The sequence below is a fragment of the Abramis brama genome (assembly GCF_963993115.1).
Source record: "Abramis brama genome assembly, chromosome: 6".
Taxonomy (NCBI): domain Eukaryota; kingdom Metazoa; phylum Chordata; class Actinopteri; order Cypriniformes; family Leuciscidae; genus Abramis; species Abramis brama.
In genome coordinates, this window is record NC_139968.1 from 15,208,238 (window position 1) to 15,230,815 (window position 22,578).

The 22,578-nt window shown below is 41.1% G+C and overlaps 2 protein-coding genes across 3 annotated transcripts in view; one reads left to right on the top strand and one right to left on the bottom strand.

The window, feature by feature from the left end:
• Positions 1–14,405, bottom strand: LOC311084414 (uncharacterized protein). Of its 2 annotated transcripts, XR_014606516.1 has the most exons (7): positions 14,324–14,405; positions 14,003–14,217; positions 5,323–5,524; positions 5,000–5,205; positions 3,255–3,295; positions 1,388–1,708; positions 1–1,202 (listed from the first exon to the last, which is right to left on the bottom strand). XR_014606516.1 is itself a non-coding variant. In XM_084116421.1 (4 exons), exons 1-4 carry the CDS (start codon positions 3,830–3,832, stop codon positions 955–957), a joined length of 621 nt encoding a protein of 206 aa, XP_083972547.1. In that variant the 5' UTR covers positions 3,833–4,112; the 3' UTR covers positions 1–954. The 2 variants fall into 2 exon arrangements, 1 of the variants encoding a protein (XP_083972547.1); XM_084116421.1 differs by lacking the exons at positions 5,000–5,205; positions 5,323–5,524; positions 14,003–14,217; positions 14,324–14,405 and adding an exon at positions 3,822–4,112.
• LOC311084404 (uncharacterized protein) overlaps positions 5,342–22,578 on the top strand; it is a 23,366-nt gene continuing 6,129 nt past the window's right edge. Inside the window, exons 1-2 of the transcript XR_014606514.1 lie at positions 5,342–10,044; positions 14,402–14,498. The gene's annotated coding sequence lies outside the window, so the exon portion shown is untranslated. The remainder of the gene's footprint in view (positions 10,045–14,401; positions 14,499–22,578) is intronic.

The following is a 22,578-nucleotide window of genomic DNA, read 5'->3' on the forward strand; positions in this document are numbered from 1 at the left end:
TTTATTTCATAAAAACAATTTATTGGTTCTTGAACATCATGAGATCATGCAAATACAATGAATCTATGCTCCTTGTTTCCTCTGTTTATACATGAGAATATTAAAGTACATTAACAATTTAACAATTCAGTTCCAGCAAATAAAACAATATTTTCAAGATGAATGTTTACATAATTGTTAAGACAGCAACATATTGACAGACTCACTTGTCTTTTAAATTTAGCCAAAAATGCAACTTTTCAAGATCTCATTCTGTTAATAAGAATGCAGTGCATAAGGCAAAAATAAAACAAAACAGTATTTTACATCAGAAAACTGTAAAATATAAATATAACTTTAATATAAATATAAGTGGAAATACAAGGCACGGTAGCACACTTTATACACACTAGTAAAAGCACTTTACTTAAAAGTGATAATCATAAAAGGTACAAAATATTTAAAAAAATAAAGGACCATTAAGTTCTGGTAAACAGAAGAGTTGTGAGTCGCTTCGCTTTTCTGTGCAGATTAATCTGATGGTTTGAGGTGCAGCACTTTTGACGACTTTATCATAATTAGGATTATTTAAATGTTTAGCATATTAGCATATTTTTAGCTCAGTGCCAGATATGAGAAACGCGTACGTATGGATGAATGAAAGGAATAATGCTGTTTCCCAAAATCCATCCTAATACCTGTAAAATAAAACTGTTATAGGCTTAATGTGATCAGCAGAAAATACAGCAACACACACTCACTCAATCTACATGATTATATTCTGTTCTCTGTTATTCAACAAAATCCTTTATACACTTTTATAATTATTTCTTACTATTTCTTATCTAAAGTTGTGGCAGCAAAATGAAAGCACAACCTCCTCCACTGACTCTGTGTTTAGCGCTAAAGATGCAGTTGCTGCTGTTACAGTTATACAGTTGTGTCACATACCAAATGCTTTATCATTATTATCAGTTATAACTGATTAATGTGTGCAGCCTCATGAGCGTCTGAACTCATGTTGTGTCTACGACTGCTTGAGTTATTTCTTATCCGCCAAGCTACAATGAAACCTATAACTATAACTATAACTATAACTGTAACTATAATTACAGGTACAATGCCAACCCCGAGCAAAAGGGATGATGTTTCCACACTGTTTAGATCTGTCTCTCCTCGGTTTTCTTCTTCAGTCGATATGGTTATTGTTTCTGGTGTTGATTCTGCAAAAAGTTTGAGAGAAAACTTTACCTCACAGTGATAAAGATAACAGATTCGTCTATGCAGCAGCATTCAGACTGAAACATCACTAATGAACATTAAATATGGATAATTTCCTTGCAGTATTTAAATTTTAAAGCAAACAACTTTAAATTAAAAACGTTATGCACTATTCAGTTTTACAAACCGTTGATGATCAGCTGTACAGTAGGTTGTTCAGATGAGTGTGAGATGAGGCAAGTGTATTCTCCAGCATCAGCAGAAATAATTTTGTGGAGTTTGATGGAGAAGTTTCCTCTCTCGTACTCCTCTGGAAAAGTTTCAGTTCTGTTTTTATACTCTGGATCTTGTTTCTCTAGTGAATTACTGCTGGGAATTATATCACACACAATCACGCCATTGTGTCTCCAAAACACATTAATATCTTGAAGTTTAAAAACTTTAGCGGAAGAACACGGCAGGAGAACAGAACCACCAATAACAGCCTCTACTGTTTCCTGCAGAGACACTGAAACAACACAAACTGTTATTGACCATATTCACAGTTACTTCCTGGTTTTCAATAAGCTTTGGAATTTCCAGTGAACTGTTAGTTGTCATTCTGTTCTTCAACACAAAACCATCAATGGTTGACTTTTTAATGTTGTTTAATGTTATTTATATTTTTAATGCAATTATCACACTTTTGCAAACACCAGTTTTGTTGATTGCAATAAAGACTTGAATCTAATGGGAACGTTGGAATAAGAAACAGTGTGTGTAATTGGACACACACAACATTTTTCCAGTAGTTCAAATGTTATTTTCAATGTGATAACCAAAAACATTATTTTAACATCATCCTTCTGAGATTGTCCACATTTGTAAAACCAAATGTTTCAAGATGTAGGAAATCCAACATTTGATAGAAAACACTTTCATTTAATAATAAAAAGACATTAATAACCACTATAACCTGAGATGAGGGCAGAGGAGCGTTTATTGGGTCAAATCAACTATTTCCTGTAACACTGCAATATTTGTTCAAGTTTCACTTTTGAATTAATATTAAACATGATACAATCACTAAGTTTAAAAATAAACTGTAAGGTGAAGTATGACATACTCACAAATTCTCATAAAAACAATACGTTTTCTTGTGAATAAATGACACAGAGTGAGAACTGCACTCTAGGTGATAGGTGCGTAGGTAATATATTCTACATATGGGGAGAGAGTTGTGGAAGACCTATACTTAATGTTAAATAATATATAGCAGCAAAGACAACGTCACGGTGTTGACGGCAAAATAGGCTACAGAATATTTCATTCTGTATTGACAGGTGCAATATTTGAACATCGATAATTTTGTTTAATTACATTTATATCTGCATTTATGTCAAAACTTAAACTTTCAAACATCAAAATGTCATTTATTAATATGTTTTCATTTCAAAATGACATACAAACATCTTTTCCTATTCTATTTTGCCTGGAAACGCTTCCAACACGCTTGCGTGTCGCGTGAAAATAGGCGTCAGTTCTATTTCTAGAGCCGCGCGTGTCACGCAGGCAGTGTGCAAGCTCTAACCTGTTTTTAATGTTTATCAGACAATAACTACTCAAGATTTTGCTTTAGTATAATTTTCGGGACAATTAGGGCCAGATTCGGGATTCGGGACAACAGTTTAGATTTCGGGACGTCTGGTCACCCTGTGTGTAGATGATTATTTTTAAATGAAAGTGTGAAAACTGATGGTTGAATTGAATTCTGCTGAGGAGGAACACATCTTTTTATGTTGTCTTGTGTATAATAACTAAATTAATGCTAGGCCTGATTAATTAAGTGACTATAATCTGATTACTAAGTATTACACTATTGATGCTGTTAAAGCTACATCAGGACATTGAAGATACCGACACACCAGCAAAAGACATTTCACAGGAAGTTTTCCAGCTGGATTATAATATTGCAGAAGTTCTTATAACATTCTGTGCAGATGGTCAATTTGAACTAACTTTAACAGTCAGTGGCAGTAATTCATCTTTCAACTGTAGTTTGTTTAAGTGCTCACCTTTGTTTATCAGCACCGCAAACACACAGATGAAGCCACAACTGCAGAAACAGAAAACATACGTTTATTTAACTCCATTTAGTTCAACTTGAATAGTACGGTACAAACACTAAAGTCATGAGTTTGATTCCCACATAACACACATAATAAAGGTAAGATGGTAAGATAGGATAGTGTGTCCCTCTCATACTTAGTTTTATTACTGATCACTGAAGTCACTAAATTAATCTCTAAATACAAACTGACAGTAAATGTTTTTAAGGGGACAACTTTACCCTTCTTATCCTATTGGCAAACCCTTGAATTTACTTCAAACTACTATCAACTAAAACTCCCTGCACACCAGCTAATGCTAACTGCTAACCACTTAATCCAGATAATAGTTACAAGCAGATAAACCATACATATAAGCTTTATATTCATTAATGAACCAATTCAATGTTTTAACAACACTTAAAATATTTCCTTTTTACTTTTAGTTCAAATAAAGCATTTATTAAGCTACATCAGGCCTTCATTGTACACGTGTGTGCAAACAGCGTTTCATTCTGCTTTCAGCAAACATACCTGATTATCATGGTGGACCAATATTACCAATATACATTTAATTTGACTATATTGCTTAAAAAAAAACTTTTGAAATTAAGGTGAAATACTTCTGTTGTGTTTACAACAGAAAGTATCGTAGCTCGTCAGCTTCCGTACGTCAAGCGTTCTACGTATGACATCAGACGTAAGTGACGTCAACAGAAATCACGTGAATGATCAGACATGCGCAGATATTCGTTCATCTTAAATTAACTTCGGTAAGCTATAATCAAGACTCCTGATCTTCTGCTGAATTTTCACCATTATTAATATAATAATGTTTCTGATCTTAATCTCTAATCATCTGTCTGTCACATATACACATTAATTCATCAATAAAATATGACAAAAGCTTTTTATTTTATCTTTATCTTATTTTATTTTATTTATCATTTTCATTGGTTAGACTAGACTGTAAAAAAAATCTTGTTTAATTAACAGTTCAAAATGGCAGCTGTGCTTAACAGAAATTCACCGTAAAAAATACAGTGACAATGTTCCAGTTTTTCAGGATGCCTGCCAACCTTATCATTAATATACTTACTTTAACTTAATATATACTTTAACTTTCAAAATCTGCCTTTACATTAAAATCTGCAATAAGCACCATAATAATACAAGAGGCACAATAGAAATGGACTATTAATATAGCATGATTAATACTCATATAGACGGTGCACGGTTCAAACACAAAGACAAAACACCATCAGGGTAACACACAACACTAAAATAATGAAAGAAACATTAACTAAATGACATCAAATATCACACAAATGTACACACTGATGTACATTATTGATAATTATTTATAAAATAATAATAATCATATGTGATGTGTAATGTCCTTTTACTGTTTTTACTGCCTAAATTATCTGGTAATTCATAGTTTTTACTTGCATAAAACCATACATTTATTTACAGTAAAATTACATATAAATGTATAGTAAACCAATTAACATGTTTTAACTGTAGTGTACCAAATATTGTGTATAAAATATTGTGATAGTTTAACTGAAAAAGAATCAAGTTTGACGTATATAATAAAAGTAAGCTGTTTTTTCAGCAGGATGCTGTACTCGTCCTTCTGTCTGATGTGACGTTTGATCCAGTATTAGTGAAATGAACAGCAGTAAATGAGTAAATGTTCTCAGACTTACATGAGTATCTGAGTGAAGCTTCTTTCTTAAACTCCTCAGAGAAAACACTGTGTTCTGGATCCTGATCCTCAACTGAAACATTTCTCTGAATGATGTCTCATATATTCCTGCTGTCACTGAGTCTTTAATATACTGTCATGTCTTGACTTTATCACTGTAAGAGCAGGACAAGAACGCAGAGCTTCCAGTGACATCTTCATTTTGACCTACAGAGAGAAAAAGAAAGAGAGAGAATTGACATTAACAAGGAAATACAGCCTGGCTTTTAAACATGGTTTAATAAAAATGAATTCACATATTAATCTTCTACAACCAGATATTACCTGTTTTCTTTTTCATATCTGATCTCAGTCCAGAAAGATCTTCCTCACAGTTCCTCTCTCTTGTTTTGATCCTGACAGACTGAACAAGCTCTGAGAGACTGAGACTAATATTCTCTGATGATCTGATGGGAGGAGGAAGAGACTGATGGGAGGAGGAAGAGACTGATGGGAGGAGGAAGAGTCTGATGGGAGGAGGAAGAGTCTGATGGGAGGAAGAGACTGATGGGAGGAGGAAGAGACTGATGGGAGGAGAAACTATAGTTTTGTTTATTCATCTAAAGAGAGAGAAAGCAAAAGCTTGCAGTCTTGCAATGAATTTGCCTTTCAAACTTTGTTTATAAACTTACAGTATCAGCATGTAGGTTCAGTTACATGTTGCTTGTTTTAATTGAACTTTTTTTAATTCATTGGCACACGTACATTAGTTTTGTTTTGCTGATTACATCTATTATAGATTTGAGTGGCTTTATTGGTCTGGTAGAAAGCTTTACATTGCCAACATTAAATTACATATTTACACACAATTTTAAAAAAAGGTTGATAAAATAATAACAATGAGACAGAAAGGCAAAAAGTACACAACAATTTATTCTGTTATTTAAATGTTTGCATTTCTCTTCTTTTGAAATATTATTCTGTATATATTAGCATTTTGTTTTGTTTGTATCACAGCATATTGTTTTTAATATTGTTTTAGTATGTGGACAAAATGCTTTTGATGCCTATAATCTTTATATAAAGATATATAACTTTTACAAACCATTTGCAAGTTTTATTGAAAGTGCAATCAATTAAATGTAATTGATAAATCATCTAATACCATTAAATATGAAGTGTCATTATAAAATGTCTCTTATTAAATTGTAGGGCATGTTTAGTTTGTTTAATATAGTGCTTGTTTAATCAACTCAATAAGAGGCTATTAACGTCAGGTCATCTTTATTTATATAGCGCTTTATACAATACAGATGTTTTCACACAGCTGTACAGTGATAACAAGAAAGATTATGCATTTCGGCTGTTGTTCAGCTGAAGTCAGTTCAGCGTTATTTCAGTTCCATTGTAAAGATAATCAATTATTAAATTAGTTAATATCATCTATAAAGCAGTTCTGCAAAAAAAAAAAAAAAAAAAAAAAAAGTCATCATCCAGTGCTCAGTTCAGTTCTCAAACAACAGCGTCCTTTCAGTCAGATTATGGAGGCACTCGTGCTGCGTTCCAGTCCAGACACGCACTTGCGAACTTCCCTAAGCACTTCCCCTCGGGGGAATCCATAGACCGTATAAGAAGGGGGAATCCGGAATCCCCGCCGCCATTTTGAAGTGTGTTCCACTTTGTGAAGTGGACGAGGGAAGTTTAGACCCTCGTTCCCTCGATCTTGACAGAGGGAGCAAGTCTACTATGTACACTTCAGGCACCTATATGTCCCATAATGCAGTACGATTGTGACGTCACCACATATCTCGTCTAATCACCACCACAACAAACAACTCTATGATATATTAATTATTTTTTTTTCATTGAAAACAACCCAAACACCATACATTTGGATGCTGCATTAAACAAATTCTTAAAGGGAAAACAAATGTAAATAATAAATCAACTACATAGCTGATTCCAAGTGATCAAGGGCTTAGCCTTAGGACGTTCCAATTCAGCCCATTGCAGTTTCCGCCAGTAGGAGTAGCCTCTCGCTGCATCCTGCGGTGGACATCCAACCATAGACATCATATAGAGATAGACGCCCTATCGACCGCTACTGCCTACTGGTGCGGTCGAGCCGTGGGGCCACCATCTTAGACCGGTCACCCGCTCCACTCAGTGTAATCTTGAATGGCAGGTGCAATGAGCTGTCAGCGCATTTAATTAATCATACCTCACTAAATACCGAACTGATTTTCAAGCGGGTTTTTTTTGCTGCAAAGGTCATTCATGTAGCTATTGGCGCTTTTCCACTGCATGGTACGGCTCGGTTCGGCTCGGTACGGTTCGACTCGGCGCGGAACGGTTCGGCTCGCTTCGCTTTTCCACTGCGTGGTATGACTCGACTCGGTACGGCACGGTTCGGTTCGCTTTAGCCCGGTTGCTTTTCCACTGCAGTTAGTACCGCTTCAAAGTGGGTGAGACTGATCGTTATAGTTGCCGTCTCTACTGCCATGACATAATCATATTAAATGCGAATTTTTCATTCCGTGTTCCCCCATCCACTCCTCGGCAACCAACGAGAGGAACGTCTGCACCTCGTCCACTGACCACGATTCAGCCATTTCTTTTTTTGAAGTTTATACTCTTTTTATGTACATTTCCTGAAGAAAATGTGAGTGGTGCTTGCAGTGGCAAAATTCGGCACGGTTGCTAGGGTTTTACTAGGCGGTTGCTATGGTGTTCTAGGCGGTTTCCAAGGTATTCTGGGTGGTTGCTAGGCGGTTGCTAGGGTATTCTGGGTGGTTGCTAGACAGTTGCTAAGGTATTCTGGGTGGTTGCTAGGGTGTTCTGGGTGGTTGCTAGGCAGTTGCTAGGGTGTTCTGGGTGGTTGCTAGGGAGTTGCTAGGCAGTTGCCATGGTATTCTGGGTGGTTGCTAGGGCGTTGCTAGGGTGTTCTAGGTGGTTGCTAGGCGGTTGCTATGGTATTCTGGGTGGTTGCTAGGGAGTTGCTATGCAGTTGTTAGGGTATTCTGGGTTGTTGCTAGGCAGTTGCTAGGGTGTTCTGGGTGGTTGCTAGGGCGTTGCTAGGCAGTTGCCTTGGTATTCTGGGTGGTTGCTAGGGTGTTCTGGGTGGTTTCTAGGCAGTTGCTAGGGTATTCTTGGTGGTTGCTAGGGCGTTGCTATGTGGTTGCTAGGGTGTTCTGGGTGGTTGTTTTGGTGTTGCTAGGCGGTTGCTAGGGGATTTTGCAAATACTTTTAAAACAGGCGCTACAGCGTTGGCTGTTGTCTACTGGCTAGCGGGAGTGTCTCGTGTTGTAAATACAATGGGTCTCATTCATGAAACACGAGCAGAACGAATTTTTGTGTAAATCGTGTGTAAAGTGGTTCTGGCGTAAATTTTCGGATTCATTAAAATGTTCGTATTTCCCAAATGTTAGTTGGTACGAAAGAAATCTACACCTGCTCCCAGCCACGCGTAAATAGTACGTTTAACATCCGAACGTTTTGCTCATTAATAAACTGCATTTTAATTCAACGTAATCGGGTACATATTTACACAGCATTTTGAAAAAGTATTATATATAGTAATTACATACGGTTTTTCTTTTTACTTGTATTACGAGAGCCAGTAATAGCATCTGCAAAAGGAACACAAGTCCACAAGTTTTTTTTATTTTTTTATATTCAAGCTGTTTTTTTTTTTGTTTTTTTTTTACAAGTCCGCAAGTTACAAGTGTTGCAGTCAAGCTTCATGTCGAACCATTTTCTTTTCACTTCTGGGACTGTTCGATTAAAAGATGAAACTCCATTAACTGCATCTGTAATATGCTGCCAAGCATTTTTACCTAAAGCATGTAGCCTATTACCTAAAAAAATCCTTTTTTTTTAGGACCTGATACGCCACTATGTACGCTTGAAAATAAAATGTGGCGTTTTGAATGAACTTCTGATAATAAAACTTCAATTTCTGCATCTGAGAAATTTCTCTTCTTCATTCGCTTTTTTTTTTTTTTTCTTCCAAAATTATACATGTAATAATACAATAGCATTCGCTTTTGAGAAGACATGTTGAAATCCTTCGTTTCGTGTCATAATATGATGCCCATATATAGCTGTCAGTCGGTTTTAATTGGCGGGATTTATGGTAATTGAGAATGAGCGTGCACGCGCGTCCCATTTACGAGTGATTGGAATTCATTAACCCACACACACATTTCACTATCAAATCTGACGTTTACGAAGTATTTGTGAATCAGGAGAAGAATTTTCGGGAATGTCTCTTTACGCGCAAATCACTCACATATTTACTCGTATATTTACGAATGTTTCATGAATGAGACCCATTGACGCTGGTAGTGATGATTCTGTCTGACCAATCAGTGATCTGCAGTGTTTTCACGTCACATTTTAGTATCGGTACAGTACGCTTGGAACCTCAACAGAGGTGGTACCATTTAAAGCAAGCCGTACCGTACCGTACCATGTGGAAATGCGCCATAAGCGTGCCGTACCGAACCGAGCTGTACCGTACTATGCAGTGGAAAAGCCCATATGATACAGGACACATGGTTCAGCGTATTTTAATATTCACAGGCTTAACAGTAATATAATATTCAGCAGGGGCGTCGGACTGGGGGGATAAAGGGTACCGAGTACCCAGGGCCCGAGGCAGGGGGGGGGCCCTTAGAAGTCAGTTTTCTATACATACATATACATGCACTAACATTTGCATAGCATTTATGTACAAATAAAAAAGTTCCTGTGCAAAACTAAACTTGTAGTTAGGCACTGGTTTGGTATAAAAAAAGTCATTTTCATGCTGTGCAGGGCCCCACCACCCCTCTCGAATCAATGTAAATGGTACGACCCGCAGGTCAGGTGCTTCTGCTACGGACCCGCGGTGAATCAGTTGATGAGACAGGAGCTGGAGTGATCCGTGATAGGAACTAGGAAGACGGGAAGAGTCGTGTCTTTCCTTAAGAAAGGAAAATAAGGGGCTCAAAAACGAAAAGAAGATTAAAGAGAGAAAGGCAAATGAGGGCAAGCAGTTGCTCACTCAGTTTTTTTTAAAGAAAGGTGAGCTCCAAATGCATCATCGAGCATTGACATTGTTTTAACATAAATATCTAGGCTACTCCAGGTTGAATAGCATACATTTATGTTCGTACTCTGTTTGAATAATATACCAATACTTTATAGTATCACACCCTACATACAGGGATGCAAACAGCGCGCTTTTCGGCGCCTCGCGCTTATTTCACGTCAGTTTGGGTGACAAAGTCATCTGAAGCCATTCCATAGCTTAATGTGAGGGTCAGACGTCTATTTACATCATTAAAGTTTACGGAAACTCGTTTTCCCTCCTCTGCGGCTGTCAATCATTCTCCATTCAGTAGCAGCTAACGTTATTAAAACAGTGCGCGCGCCTCTGCCGGTTACAGCAGGATGCACGGTAAAACTCTCTCCAATATGATATATTAACATTATAATGCATGATCTGTAGAGAAAGGCTGTGGATATGCATAAAATGACTTTATTTTGTTGGAGTTTGTTGCTGTTTTTAAACGACACGCTACCCGTGTGCCTGTTAGATCACAAACATCACAAGGACTATGAATCAGCATCAAACGCACAATAACTGGAATTTAAAACTGTGAAAAAACAAATGATTAATAAACTGTTGGACAGATATACACTAGGATTTGTGCGCTCGACATGTCTTCGCTTTGTGCCGTGAACTTTTAAATGCACACTTGCTGTGACTCCATGTCGCTTTGAGCACATCATTCTGCACCCGCGATGCGCATATGCGCTCTGTTTTGAAGCGTTTCAAATTATCATGGTTTTGCGCACTGAAAGATTATTAAAAGCCTATATTTTTTTTATACCTAGCCTGCTCAATACATTTAAAATAAGCATAATTTAATTGTGTATTATTTCTGTTTAGTGTAGCGTAGGCTATATAAATACACTTCTAAATTCTTGACATTAATATATAAATATAAAATTGAGAAATGTATGATTGCCTGATGGAATTTTATAAGAGTACTAATAGCAATTTGTTTTTATTAACGTGTAGATTTGATAAAATTACTGTGCAGATTTTTTCAAGAATTACTTTTTGCTGCTGATTTATACACTCAATAAGTTTAATAAAAATACATAATAATACATTTATGTAATATTTAAAGGTGTTAACCGTAATCTTACACTGCAAAAATCAGAAGTTTACATAAAAACACTGTATATTTCCCTCCTTTGTCAAAATCTAACACCCGCAAAAACACAGATCGTTAGCGCCTATTTTTACCGCATTGCTATGCAAATTAGCTCGCGCACGCTCTTACATTAAGTACAGGATTGTTCTCAGTTTAATGCACATCTTAATGATTGAAAATGACTTATTTTAAAAACGTAATTCAAAGACTGAATGTCTAGTTTGGCGGTTAGTGTACCCTGTGATTCTATAGTCTGCATTTATTTTAAACAGACAAATAATCATCAATTAACTTGTACTTTTGACAATAAAACAAAAATATATTAATCAGAATGTGGCTTATTTTGTTTACATTTTAAGTTGTTTTTATGATAAAAATGCAATACCCCACCCATTGATATCACTATGGTATTTGGTACGGGGGCCCAGCAAGATGGTTTGTACCCAGGGCCCAAAATTTGGTGCTACGCCCCTGATATTCAGATATAAGATATAAAGTGACCAGACGTCCAAAATCAAAATGTGATGTAGGATATAAGGTATTTTATAAATCACACACTATAAATATGATAAAGAAGCAGAAACAGATAGTTGCAGTAAAGTAATATTTTAATAAGTTGAAGAAACGTGTGTGTATTACATTGCTTCCTGATATCACGTGTGCAAACACAAATAACACACACATACAGGCTAGGTTATTTGTGTAAAACAGTTATGTCCGGTCGAACAATGTATGAATTAACTTCAGTTTGGATTGTGTTGGTAATAGGCTGCAGGCACTTACCTAACCTAACGCTAACGCACTTCTCCCAGTGTCTAGAACGCAACTGAATGCCTTTTCAGGCGTGTCAATACTTGAAAAAACACAGGAAACTACTTTTAAACACGAAATTATTTGATTTACAGTGGGTCTATTCGCACGTCTATTAAAACGTTACCTGAGGTAATTTTCCCGGACCTTTTTACAGAAGGTAAAAGTCGCCATTATCTTTACTGACATTGTCCGTAATGATTACTGAGATAGCACATTCGGCCATTGGCCAGTAGTGGGCACTGGCAATGACGTAGCCTACATCCGAGTGAACGAGACGGAGGGAAGACTGGAACGCCGCATCGGTGTAAAACAGTACAATCAGAGAACGTCTAATAAGGCCATAGACAGTATGAATAAGGCGAGAAGTTTCACTCTCAGTACACTTCCGGCTTATGAAATGGTTGCAGTTCCACTCTGATTCCATATGAGGGCGCTCACAGGACGAGTGCAGAATGAATGGAGGTCTATGGCGCTGTACACATCAAAATCCACTTTTCTCAGGATAGAATTTTTTGTCTAGTAAAAAAATATGTCGTCATCCAGTGCTCAGTTCAGTTCTCAAAACAACAGCGTCAGTTCAGTAAGATCAATAATACTGAATATTAATATTTAGTGTCCCCAAGTAAGCAAGCCAGAGGTGACAGTGAAGAAAAAAACCTTGGGAGAAACCAGGCTCAGTTGGAGGGCCAGTTATCCTCTGGTCATCTATATTTTATTTGACTATATTGCATAAGAAAATACTTTTGAAATGAGGGTGAAATACTACTTTTTCACCAGAAAGTATCGTAGCTCTTCAGCTTCCGCACTCCATGCGTTCTACGTCATGACATCAGACGCAAGTGACGTCAACAGAAATCACGTGAACTGATCAGACATACGCAGATAAGCGAGATAAGCACCTTGATTCTTCCAAATCCTTTCAATTAAAGGATATAATCTGTTACTATAAAGAAGATAAAGCTAGTACTTCAATTAATTACATTGTAATTTTTTTTATTTTGTTTGGAAATTTTTTTATTCACAAGCAAAAATTCTCTAAATCGCAGCCTACTAAATTGATACATTTCTGAAGTCTCTAAGGTTGATTAAAAACAAGAAAAGTGACAGATTCTTGAAATAGTATGATGATATTTTTGACAATACCACTGATGCATAATGTTTCCTCTGTGTATGTCTTTTATTTAGTTATTTTGTATTTATATTTATTTTTATATGTGAAGCTTTACATATACTTGATATAATTTAATTCCTGTAGAAGTTCTATTTGTTCTGTCCTTTATGTCTGCTTGTTATCTGATACATATTCAATAAAAAAAATAAAAAAAATTAAAAAAAGACATACGCAGATATTCGTTGAGTTTGAGTTTCATAAAAATAGCAATACAACATTATTACAACTTCTTTGTCAAGGATAATACAATAAAGTTGCATTAACTTATTTCCATTGTGGTGTTTTTTTTTTTTTAAACATAGGTTACTGTCCAATGGCAACTTATTCCACTCCTGCGCACCTGTATATTCAAACGTCCGTACAAAGTCTTACTTTTTGTACCATGTTTAGTTTCAGGAATGCTAACCGTCTTTCAATAGGTCACCATCCAATCTGCTGAAAGTGTCCATTATCCACATGAGTAAAAGAATGATTTCCTAAAACTATTCTCAATAATTTATTTTGTGACCTTTGTAACTTTGTCATCCACATACTGGATAAATCAGTCATCCATGAACAACACGCATACTCAAGTCGACTTTGTACTAGGACTGTAACAAGAACCTTTAAACTTTATTTATTTAAAAAACTATCTAGATATACATTTAATTCGAGCATTAACTTTTCCTAAAACTTTCCATGCCATACTTACACCACTTAAATAATTATCCAGAACACAACTAGGATAATTTAATTATGTTCTCTTTACAAGTACACAACCATCAACTTTATCTACTAAATCATCTGCCTTCCAAATGAACAGCAGTAAATGAGTAAATGTTCTCAGACTTACATGAGTATCTGAGTGAAGCTTCTTTCTTAAACTCCTCTGAGAAAACACTGTGTTCTGGATCCTGATCCTCAACTGAAACATTTCTCTGAATGACGTCTCATACATTCCTGCTGTCACTGAGTCTTTAATACACACTCATGTCTTGACTTTAGTTTATGTTGCAACCCAACAGCAGGACAAGAATGCAGAATATCCAGCAACATCCTCATTCTGACCTACAGAAGAAAATAAAAGAGAGAGAATTGAAAACAACAGTGCTAAATTTAGTGATAAAATTATAAAAAAAAAAAAAAAAATTAATCTTCAACAACAATAAATGACCTGTTTTCTTTTTCATATCTGGGCTAAATCCAGAAAGATCTTCCTCACAGTTCCTCTCTCTTGTTTTCATCCTGACAGACTGAACAATCTCTGAGAGACTGAGACTGATATACTCTGACGTCTGATGGGAGGAGAAACTCAGGATTGCTGTCAGACTAGATGAGCATGTGATTGGGCAAGTATGTTTTGTGGTTGTGTTTATTGTACATCCTCATTCTAGAGAGAGAAGGAGAGCAAAACTTCACAGTCTAATGAATTTGCCTTTCAAACTTTTATTACAGTATCAGCATGTAGGTTTGGTTGCGTGTTGCTTGTTTTAATTCAGTTGAACTTAGTTTGTGAATTCAGTGCAACACGTACATTGGCCGATTTCCAATCTGCCATTTCTTTCTAAAATTCTTGAAAAAGTTGTTTAACTCCAATTACACTCTCTTCTGCTTCAAAATTCTATCTATGAAACATTTCAGTCAGGTTTTAGAACATTAAATGTGAAATTTTCACAGTACTGAGTCGGCTTTGAAGGTTTTAAACAATATCTATATGGTAACTGACCAGGGTGATAGTGTAATATTGGTGACGTTAGATCTTACTGCTGCATTTGACATGATCGGTCATGAGATTCTCATTGGCCGTCTCGAGACCTATATGTGGGCATGACGGGAACCGTTTTAAGCTGGTTCAGTTCCTATTTAAAGGACAGGCGATTCTCTGTTCGTCTTGGCACCCTCATATCATCAGCTGCCGATCTCCCATGGGGGGTCCCGCTGGGATCTATACTGGGTCCTACCCTTTTTCCTCTTTATATGCTCCCTTTGGGCTCTATTTTCCGAAAGCAAGGTGCCTTTTCATTGCTACGCTGATGACACCCAGGTTTATTTTCCCCTTAAACGCTCAGGCAACATCATCCTGGGCCCGGAGTGTTTGGAGGATGTAAAAATCTGGACGTCATCAAATTTTCTCAATCTAAACGAAAAGAAAACAGAAATTATATTTTCTGGTCCCCCTAGTGGCATTCCCACAAAGTTGGTTAATGATCATCATGCCTCATCTCAAGCATCTCAAGTCAAAATTCTTGTTAAAAACTTAGGCGTTTGACTTGACAGCGAGTTGAAACTTGACAAGCAAGTGAACTCAGTGGTTAGATCTTGTTTCTTTCATCTCCGTCTTCTTTCCAAAATTAAGCCTTTTCTCTGTTTTCAAGACTTTGAAAGAGTAATTCATGTTTTTATATCATCACGTTTACAACTCACTGTATTGTGGAATGAACGCTAATTCCTTGGCCCGTCTCCAGTTGGTCCAAAATGTGTCAGCAAGACTTTTATTGGGCCTCCGTAAATTCACTCACATTACTCCTGTGTTAGCATCTTTGCATTGGCTGCCTGTGCAGTTTAGAGTGGAGTTTAAAACCCTAGTTTTTTTTTAACCCTTAAGTTCCTAAACAACTTAACCCCCTCATATCTATCTGAACTTCTATCTCATAACCGTTCTTAAGCTCTTCGCTCCGGTAGTCATAGATTGCTCACTGTTCCCAGAGCCAGATTAAAACAAAGAGGAGAACGTGCCTTTGTTGTTGCGGGCCCTAAACTCTTACCAGTTCACATTAGATTTGCTCCTACATTACAGGTTTTTAAATCTTTGCTTAAAACTCATTATTTTTCCTTTGCTTTTAATGTTCCTTGATGATTATTTTTGTATTTGACTTCTGTTAGTAAAGCACTTTGATCAGCTGCTGCTGTTTTAATGGTGCTATGTATAAACCAAAAGAAACACACAGGGACAGGTGTGTGTTTGTAACTCAACAAAGGACATGTTTTTTGTTGAGATGTGTATTTATGTTTTTGTTATAAATTAATGTCAATTTGAGCTCATTCAATTTAAAAACAAATGTGATATTCAGAAGCCGATTTTTATAATGTATGCCCTTTGCATTGTTTAAAGTTAGGGGTTCTTAAAGTAAGATTTAAGTAGAAAATGTAATGTGTCACATGACCCGGTTGAGTTTGGAGCGGGCCTGCGTCATTTTGGGTCAAAACAACGAACATGGATGCAGAGAAACAACATGTAGTCTGAAAAATAATTTATTTATCTGCATGGTTTAGGCGCACACAGTAATTTACCTTTATATATATTTTATAATGTTTAAAATGTTGTTTTATATAACTTAATGTGCACGGTGGAGTGGAGTCAACAGAGGAGGAGGGATTGGGAGGCTGGGCGTGACAATTGGAAATAAAGGAGACCTGGAACTGGCCGATGAAAAAGACTTGGAGCTGGCCAACGAAGGAGCCAACGTCATCTACAGAGAGAACCAAGAGAACCATGTTTACCCACCAAACCTTTGTCACTTGGCAGAAACTGTTAACGCTTCTCTGTTCCACAGTGTGACTAGACAGAAACCCAGTCTCATGAGAATTCATAATTATTTGCATGGGATCACAAGATGAAAGCATACAAATTCAAATCTAAACCTGACCATGGATGTAACCGGAAGAAAAGAAAATCTATACAAGTTTTAGTACAATCTAAGTTGGACTGTATATATGATTTTAGCATCTTATACAAATTATCATGAGTTGTCATGAAAGTGTGTTGACTTTATGTGACAATAGCAATTTACTACCATGTATAACTTAATAAAGTAATGATGATTGTGAGATGTTATGAAAAAAAAAAGTGTGTACAATGTGGTCAGAGCAAACTTGACTTCCTCTGCTGTCTGGTTCAGAGCTGCAGTAGCAACTAACTTCATCAACCTGGTTCTCTTACGAGAGGTTCTCTCAACTGCAGCAGCCTATCGTGACGTCACGTCCAATGAGCGCGCTTGGCGCGCTTCATGCGTCACAGCCCGCGAAAAGGGGTGTGGCTTAGGCCGCTTAGCGTATATAAGCGAGGCTCAGAGGCTGCTTCACTGATTTCTGTCTCTTCAGCGAAGCTCTTTGCATCGCTGATCTCTGAGGAAGCCGCCGTCGAATCAAGCGACCAGCACGCCGAGGATCTCAGCCTGAGGAAGCCGGCCGTCTTCGCCGCCTTCAGCTTTCCCTGCCTGCTTCGCTATCCGGCGATTATATCCTTTTATCTGCTCTGTGTTGTTTGTTGTGTGTTCGCTCCGCGGCACACTCTGCATCTAAAAGAGCGCGAGGCGTTTGATTCAAAATGCCTCGCTCATCCTGTGGCTCGTGCAGAGCCCCGCTCAGCGACAGAGACCGCCATGTGATCTGCGCTCTCTGCCTGGGCCTCGACCATGCAGCCCGCGCCCTCTCCTCTCCACAAGCTGCCTCTGCCCTGCACTCGATGGCCGTGCTTCAGATCCTACAAGCCGACTTCCTCCGCGAGCTGGATGAGAAGGGCTCGGATCACACTGCTCTAACGGATCTGCGCAGCGCTACGGACCTTTCGCTCCGCGCTACCAAGACCGCTGCACAAGCCATCGGCAGATCTATGGCCGTGCTCACCGTCATCGACAGACACCTTTGGTTGACGCTGGCGGATATGAGTAAGTCAGAACGCGCTGTGTTCCTCAACGCCCCGCTCTCGCCCACTGGCCTCTTCGGCCCTGCGGTCAGTGGAATTGTGGATCGCTTCTCTGAAGTGCAGAAGGTGTCGCAGGCTATGAACCTCTTCCTGCCCCGCCGTTCGAACCCAGCTGCAGGCTGCTCTCAAACTCAGCCTCCTGCACGCAGCTCTACACAGCGCTCGTCTCGGCCTCCCCCTTCGCAGCGACGTCAGGGCGGCCGCCCTAGGTCGCGCTCGACCAGCCGTCACAGACCGCCGCCCCCCCGGGGACCGCGGCCTAAGATAGCGTTGAAGCCCGAGCCCGCGAAGTCCTCCTAGCACCTGTAAGGAGGAAAAGATGGCTGGGTCTCACTGCGGCCGGACCACCATCAAAACGCCCAGCTCTGTCAGTCCCCTTAAATCAGGCTACTGCAGCAGCTTACACCGCAGCCAACGAGCCAGTAACACTACTCGCTCGCCTGCACACAAACACCGTTTTTACGGCGGCCCAGATAAATCTCAGAAAGAGTATAAATTCGGGTTTTCCGGCTCTGGCCGAAGGTGTCATAAGTGTAGAAAATGTGCCCACTCCCATGTGCTCACCACTACACACAAACACGGTCCCCATGGTAACGCGCTCAGGGCGCACTCTCATAAAGCGGACACACGCCGCTCGAGTACTAAGTGTAGTAAATGTGCCCACAACTCTGTGCTCACGCCTACCCGCTGCTCGCTCTGCCATTCAGTTACCTCGGGTTACAGACCTTCTAAAGCTCCCAAACACTGGCCGTGTTTTAAGTGTAAACTCAGCGCCCGCTCACGAGCACGCGCACTCACTTTCAAACACAATAACCCCCACGCCGCTCTCGCGCCACGGGTGTTCAACAGCAAAACGCGCTCCATCCTTAGGGATCGAGCCATCTTATGCTGTACAGCCAGTCAGCACTGTTTACCAGCCCCCGTGTTCGAGCACCGGCGGCGCGCGCGCCACCCCATCCTCTCTGATACAGGTTCCCCATCCCGTGCAGCGCGGCGATCTGAACCCAGAGACCATTCGACCCCTAGCTATGCGTGCAAAAGCATGGGAAGCTATTCAGGGCGCGTCAGAATGGGTGCTGAATACTATAAAACACGGCTATTCGCTTCAATTCGCTCGTCGCAGATTCTAGCGCAGATGGAGACAAAAGTGAGTTTAGAAGCAGCGCACCTGCTTCAAGCAGAAATAGCGAAGCTGCTGCGCAAAGGGGCTATAGAACAGGTTCATCCTTCTCTGAGCGAGTCGGGCTTTTACAGCCGTTACTTCCTCGTACCCAAGAAGGACGGAGCGCTAAGACCTATTTTAGATCTGAGACATTTGAACAAAGCCCTCATGAGACGGCCGTTCAAAATGATCACAACCAGACAAATCCTCGGGCAGATTCGCCCAGGAGACTGGTTTATCTCTCTCGATCTGAAGGACGCGTACTTTCAGATCCAGATAACTCCCAGTCACAGGCCATTCTTGAGATTCGCCTTCGACGGTCGAGTATATCAATACACAGTCCTGCCGTTCGGCCTGTCTTTAGCACCCCGTACGTTTACGAAGTGCATGGACACGGCTCTCGCTCCCCTGAGAAGACAGGGAATGCGCATACTGAACTATCTGGACGATTGGCTGATTCTAGCGCGGTCAGAGACAGAGCTTGTGTCTCACAGAACAGCGCTTCTCAGCCATTTGGAAGGTCTGGGTCTCTCGGTCAACTGGACCAAGAGCTTGTTATCGCCCCGTCAGTCAATCTCCTTTCTTGGAATAGAACTGGACTCGGTGGCTATGACGGCCAGATTGTCGGAGCAGCGCGCGCGCCGCATCCGTCACCTCGCCGCATCCTTCCAAGTAGGCAGCCAGGTTCCGCTGAGGACATTCCAGCGTATCCTGGGGCATATGGCTTCAGCTGCAGCGGTGCTCCAGCTGGGCTTATTGCACATGCGCCCGCTTCAACGCTGGCTGAAAGCGCGCGTGCCCCACCGAGCCTGGGTGGCCGGCGGCTCGCGAGTCAGAGTGAATCAGGGTTGCATTTCAGCCCTGCAGCCCTGGCTGGCAGCCGAATGGTATCACACAGGAGTGTCTATGGGAGTGATTTCACACCGGAAAGTGGTCTCGACAGACGCTTCCAACCTAGGTTGGGGAGCGCTCTTCGAAGGCAGACCGGTCTATGGCCGCTGGTCAGACCAGGAGAATCTCCTACACATAAACTGTCTAGAGATGCTCGCGGTCGAGAAAGCGCTCAAACACTTCCTCTCATTCCTCCTAGGTCACCATGTTCTAGTCCGCACGGACAATACATCGGTAGTGGCCTATGTGAATCGCCAGGGCGGTGTCAGATCAAAGATGCTCTGCACCCTGGCAGAACGCCTCCTCGTGTGGGCTCAGCACTCTCTGCGCTCGCTGAGAGCCGCGCATGTGCCTGGCCACCTGAACGAGGGTCCCGACAGACTGTCCAGGGACAACGTTCCCCCTGGGGAGTGGTCTCTACACCCCCAAACAGTCCAGTTACTGTGGCGCCGTTTCGGCAAAGCGAAAGTCGACCTTTTTGCGTCAAAAGACAACGCTCACTGCCCAGAGTTCTTTACGAAGAACGAGGACGCGCTGGCCCAGACCTGGCCCAGCGGCCCGCTATATGCTTTTCCCCCGGTCTCTCTGTTGCCTCAGGTCATCAGGAGAATCAGGGAAGCGCGCCACACAGTGCTCCTCATAGCCCCGTGCTGGGAGAACCAAGCTTGGTTCCCGGAACTAATACAGCTGGCAGACACAGTCCCCTGGCCGATACCGGCGAGGAGAGACCTTCTCTCTCAAGCCCGCGGCTCGATCTGGCATCCCCATCCAGAGCGCTGGTCTCTGCATGCATGGGGCCTCAACGGTTACCCGTTGATCTGCCAAAAGGGGTTATGAACATGATCTTACAATCTAGAGCCCCCTCTACGAGGCGGCTCTACACATCTAAATGGTCTGTGTTCAGCAAATGGTGCACTGCTAAAGGGCTCAATCCACAGGCATGTGGGGTATCGCAAGTATTGTGTTTCCTTCAAGAGCTGCTGGACGCGGGCAGGTCCCCCTCCACGCTCAAAGTTTATGTTGCGGCCATCTCAGCTTTCTCTGACTCAGAGCTGGGCCGCGCATTAGGAAGGAACGAGTTCGTCATCCGCTTCCTTAGAGGAGCCAGGAGGATGAACCCCCCGCGACCCCCCTCGGTTCCTATGTGGGATCTTTCATTGGTCTTGGAGGCCCTGAAAACGCATACCTTTGAACCTTAGGAAACTGTGGATATAAAATACCTCACGCTCAAAACCGTTTTTCTGATAGCTCTGTCTTCAGTCAAACGTGTGGGAGACCTTCACACGTTATCTGTTAACGCTGCGTGCCTCGAGTTCGGACCTAACGACTCTAAAGTTATTCTCAAACCGAGGCATGGTTATGTCCCCAAAATATTGGGCACTCCCTTCATTTCCCTCTCAGCCCTGCCAACTTCTGGCAGCGAGACTGATGGTAATCTCCTCTGCCCGGTCAGGGCGCTGAGATGTTACATCACACGCTCCGCCGCTTTCAGGCGCTCGGAGCAGCTTTTTGTTTCATTCGGAGGGCGCACCAAGGGTCTCGCTTCCTCGAAACACAGCCTGTCCAGATGGATAGTGGACGCTATCGCAGCTGCTTATGCGTCTAAAGACCTGCAGTGCCCACTGGGCATTCGAGCTCACTCCACCAGAGGCATGGCCTCGTCGTGGGCGTGGTCCAGCGGGATTTCCATTCACGACATTTGTACAGCGACAGGCTGGGCCTCCCCCTCTACATTTGTTAGATTTTACAATCTGGAAGTTCCCGCCTTGCAGGCGAAAGTTTTATCAGTCTAAGTCTTGCGTAGATCGGCCCACTATCTGTGCGCGGGCTACGTTGGTTGATTTCAGCTCTACTGGTTGAGCTGCACTATGCAGGGAATTATCAGTTCGGAGCGGCACAGCCGGTGCTCCCTAGTATGTGCTTGTGTACTGCGCTAGCCTTCTTTGGCCGCCCGGCTCCCTGTTATCACGTTCCCCGGGCTCTCCCTGGGACTCATTCAGTGGATGCTGGGCGCGCACGGCGTTGACAAGGGAGTTCCCGCAGCGTAAGCTACTTACGCAATACGAGAGAACCTCTCGTAAGAGAATGTATCAGTTACCTAACGTAACCTCTGTTCTCTCTAGAAGAGGGAACGAGTATTGCGTAACCCGCTGTGCTCGCGCCACGAGCTCATTCGCTTCAGCGACAGAAACCAGTGAAGCAGCCTCTGAGCCTCACTTATATACGCTAAGCCACACCCCTTTTCGCGGGCTGTGACGCATGAAGCGCGCCAAGCGCGCTCATTGGACGTGACGTCACGCCAAGGCTCAGCAATAGGCTGCTGCAGTTGCCGCAGGGCAGCCAATGGGCACGCTAGCTAGCCTGCCCTAGGTCTGCATGCTGCCGCACTGCTTTGACAAGATTATTAAAAATTAAGGATAATGTTTGGCTTCATATCTCGAGAAAAGATGACTTTTCCCGCAGTGTAAGCTACTTCCGCAATACTCGTTCCCTCTTCTAGAGAGAACAGAGGTTACGTTAGGTAACCGATACGTTTCATCAGATTCAACAGTTTTAAGCAGAAACATGAAGATCCTTCAGCCTCATTTCTGTGAGTTTATTACATGTTATGAATATATTTAAATGAACTTTAGTACTTTACCATTAATGGCTTTATGTTAAAGGTTCACTG

Coding starts and splice junctions, on each gene's coding strand:
- LOC311084414 (XM_084116421.1), bottom strand. Junction 1,709..3,254: donor TGCGGTGCTGATAAACAAAG/GTGAGCACTTAA, acceptor GTGTTGTTTCAG/TGTCTCTGCAGGAAACAGTA. Junction 1,203..1,387: donor TGTACAGCTGATCATCAACG/GTTTGTAAAACT, acceptor AACTTTTTGCAG/AATCAACACCAGAAACAATA.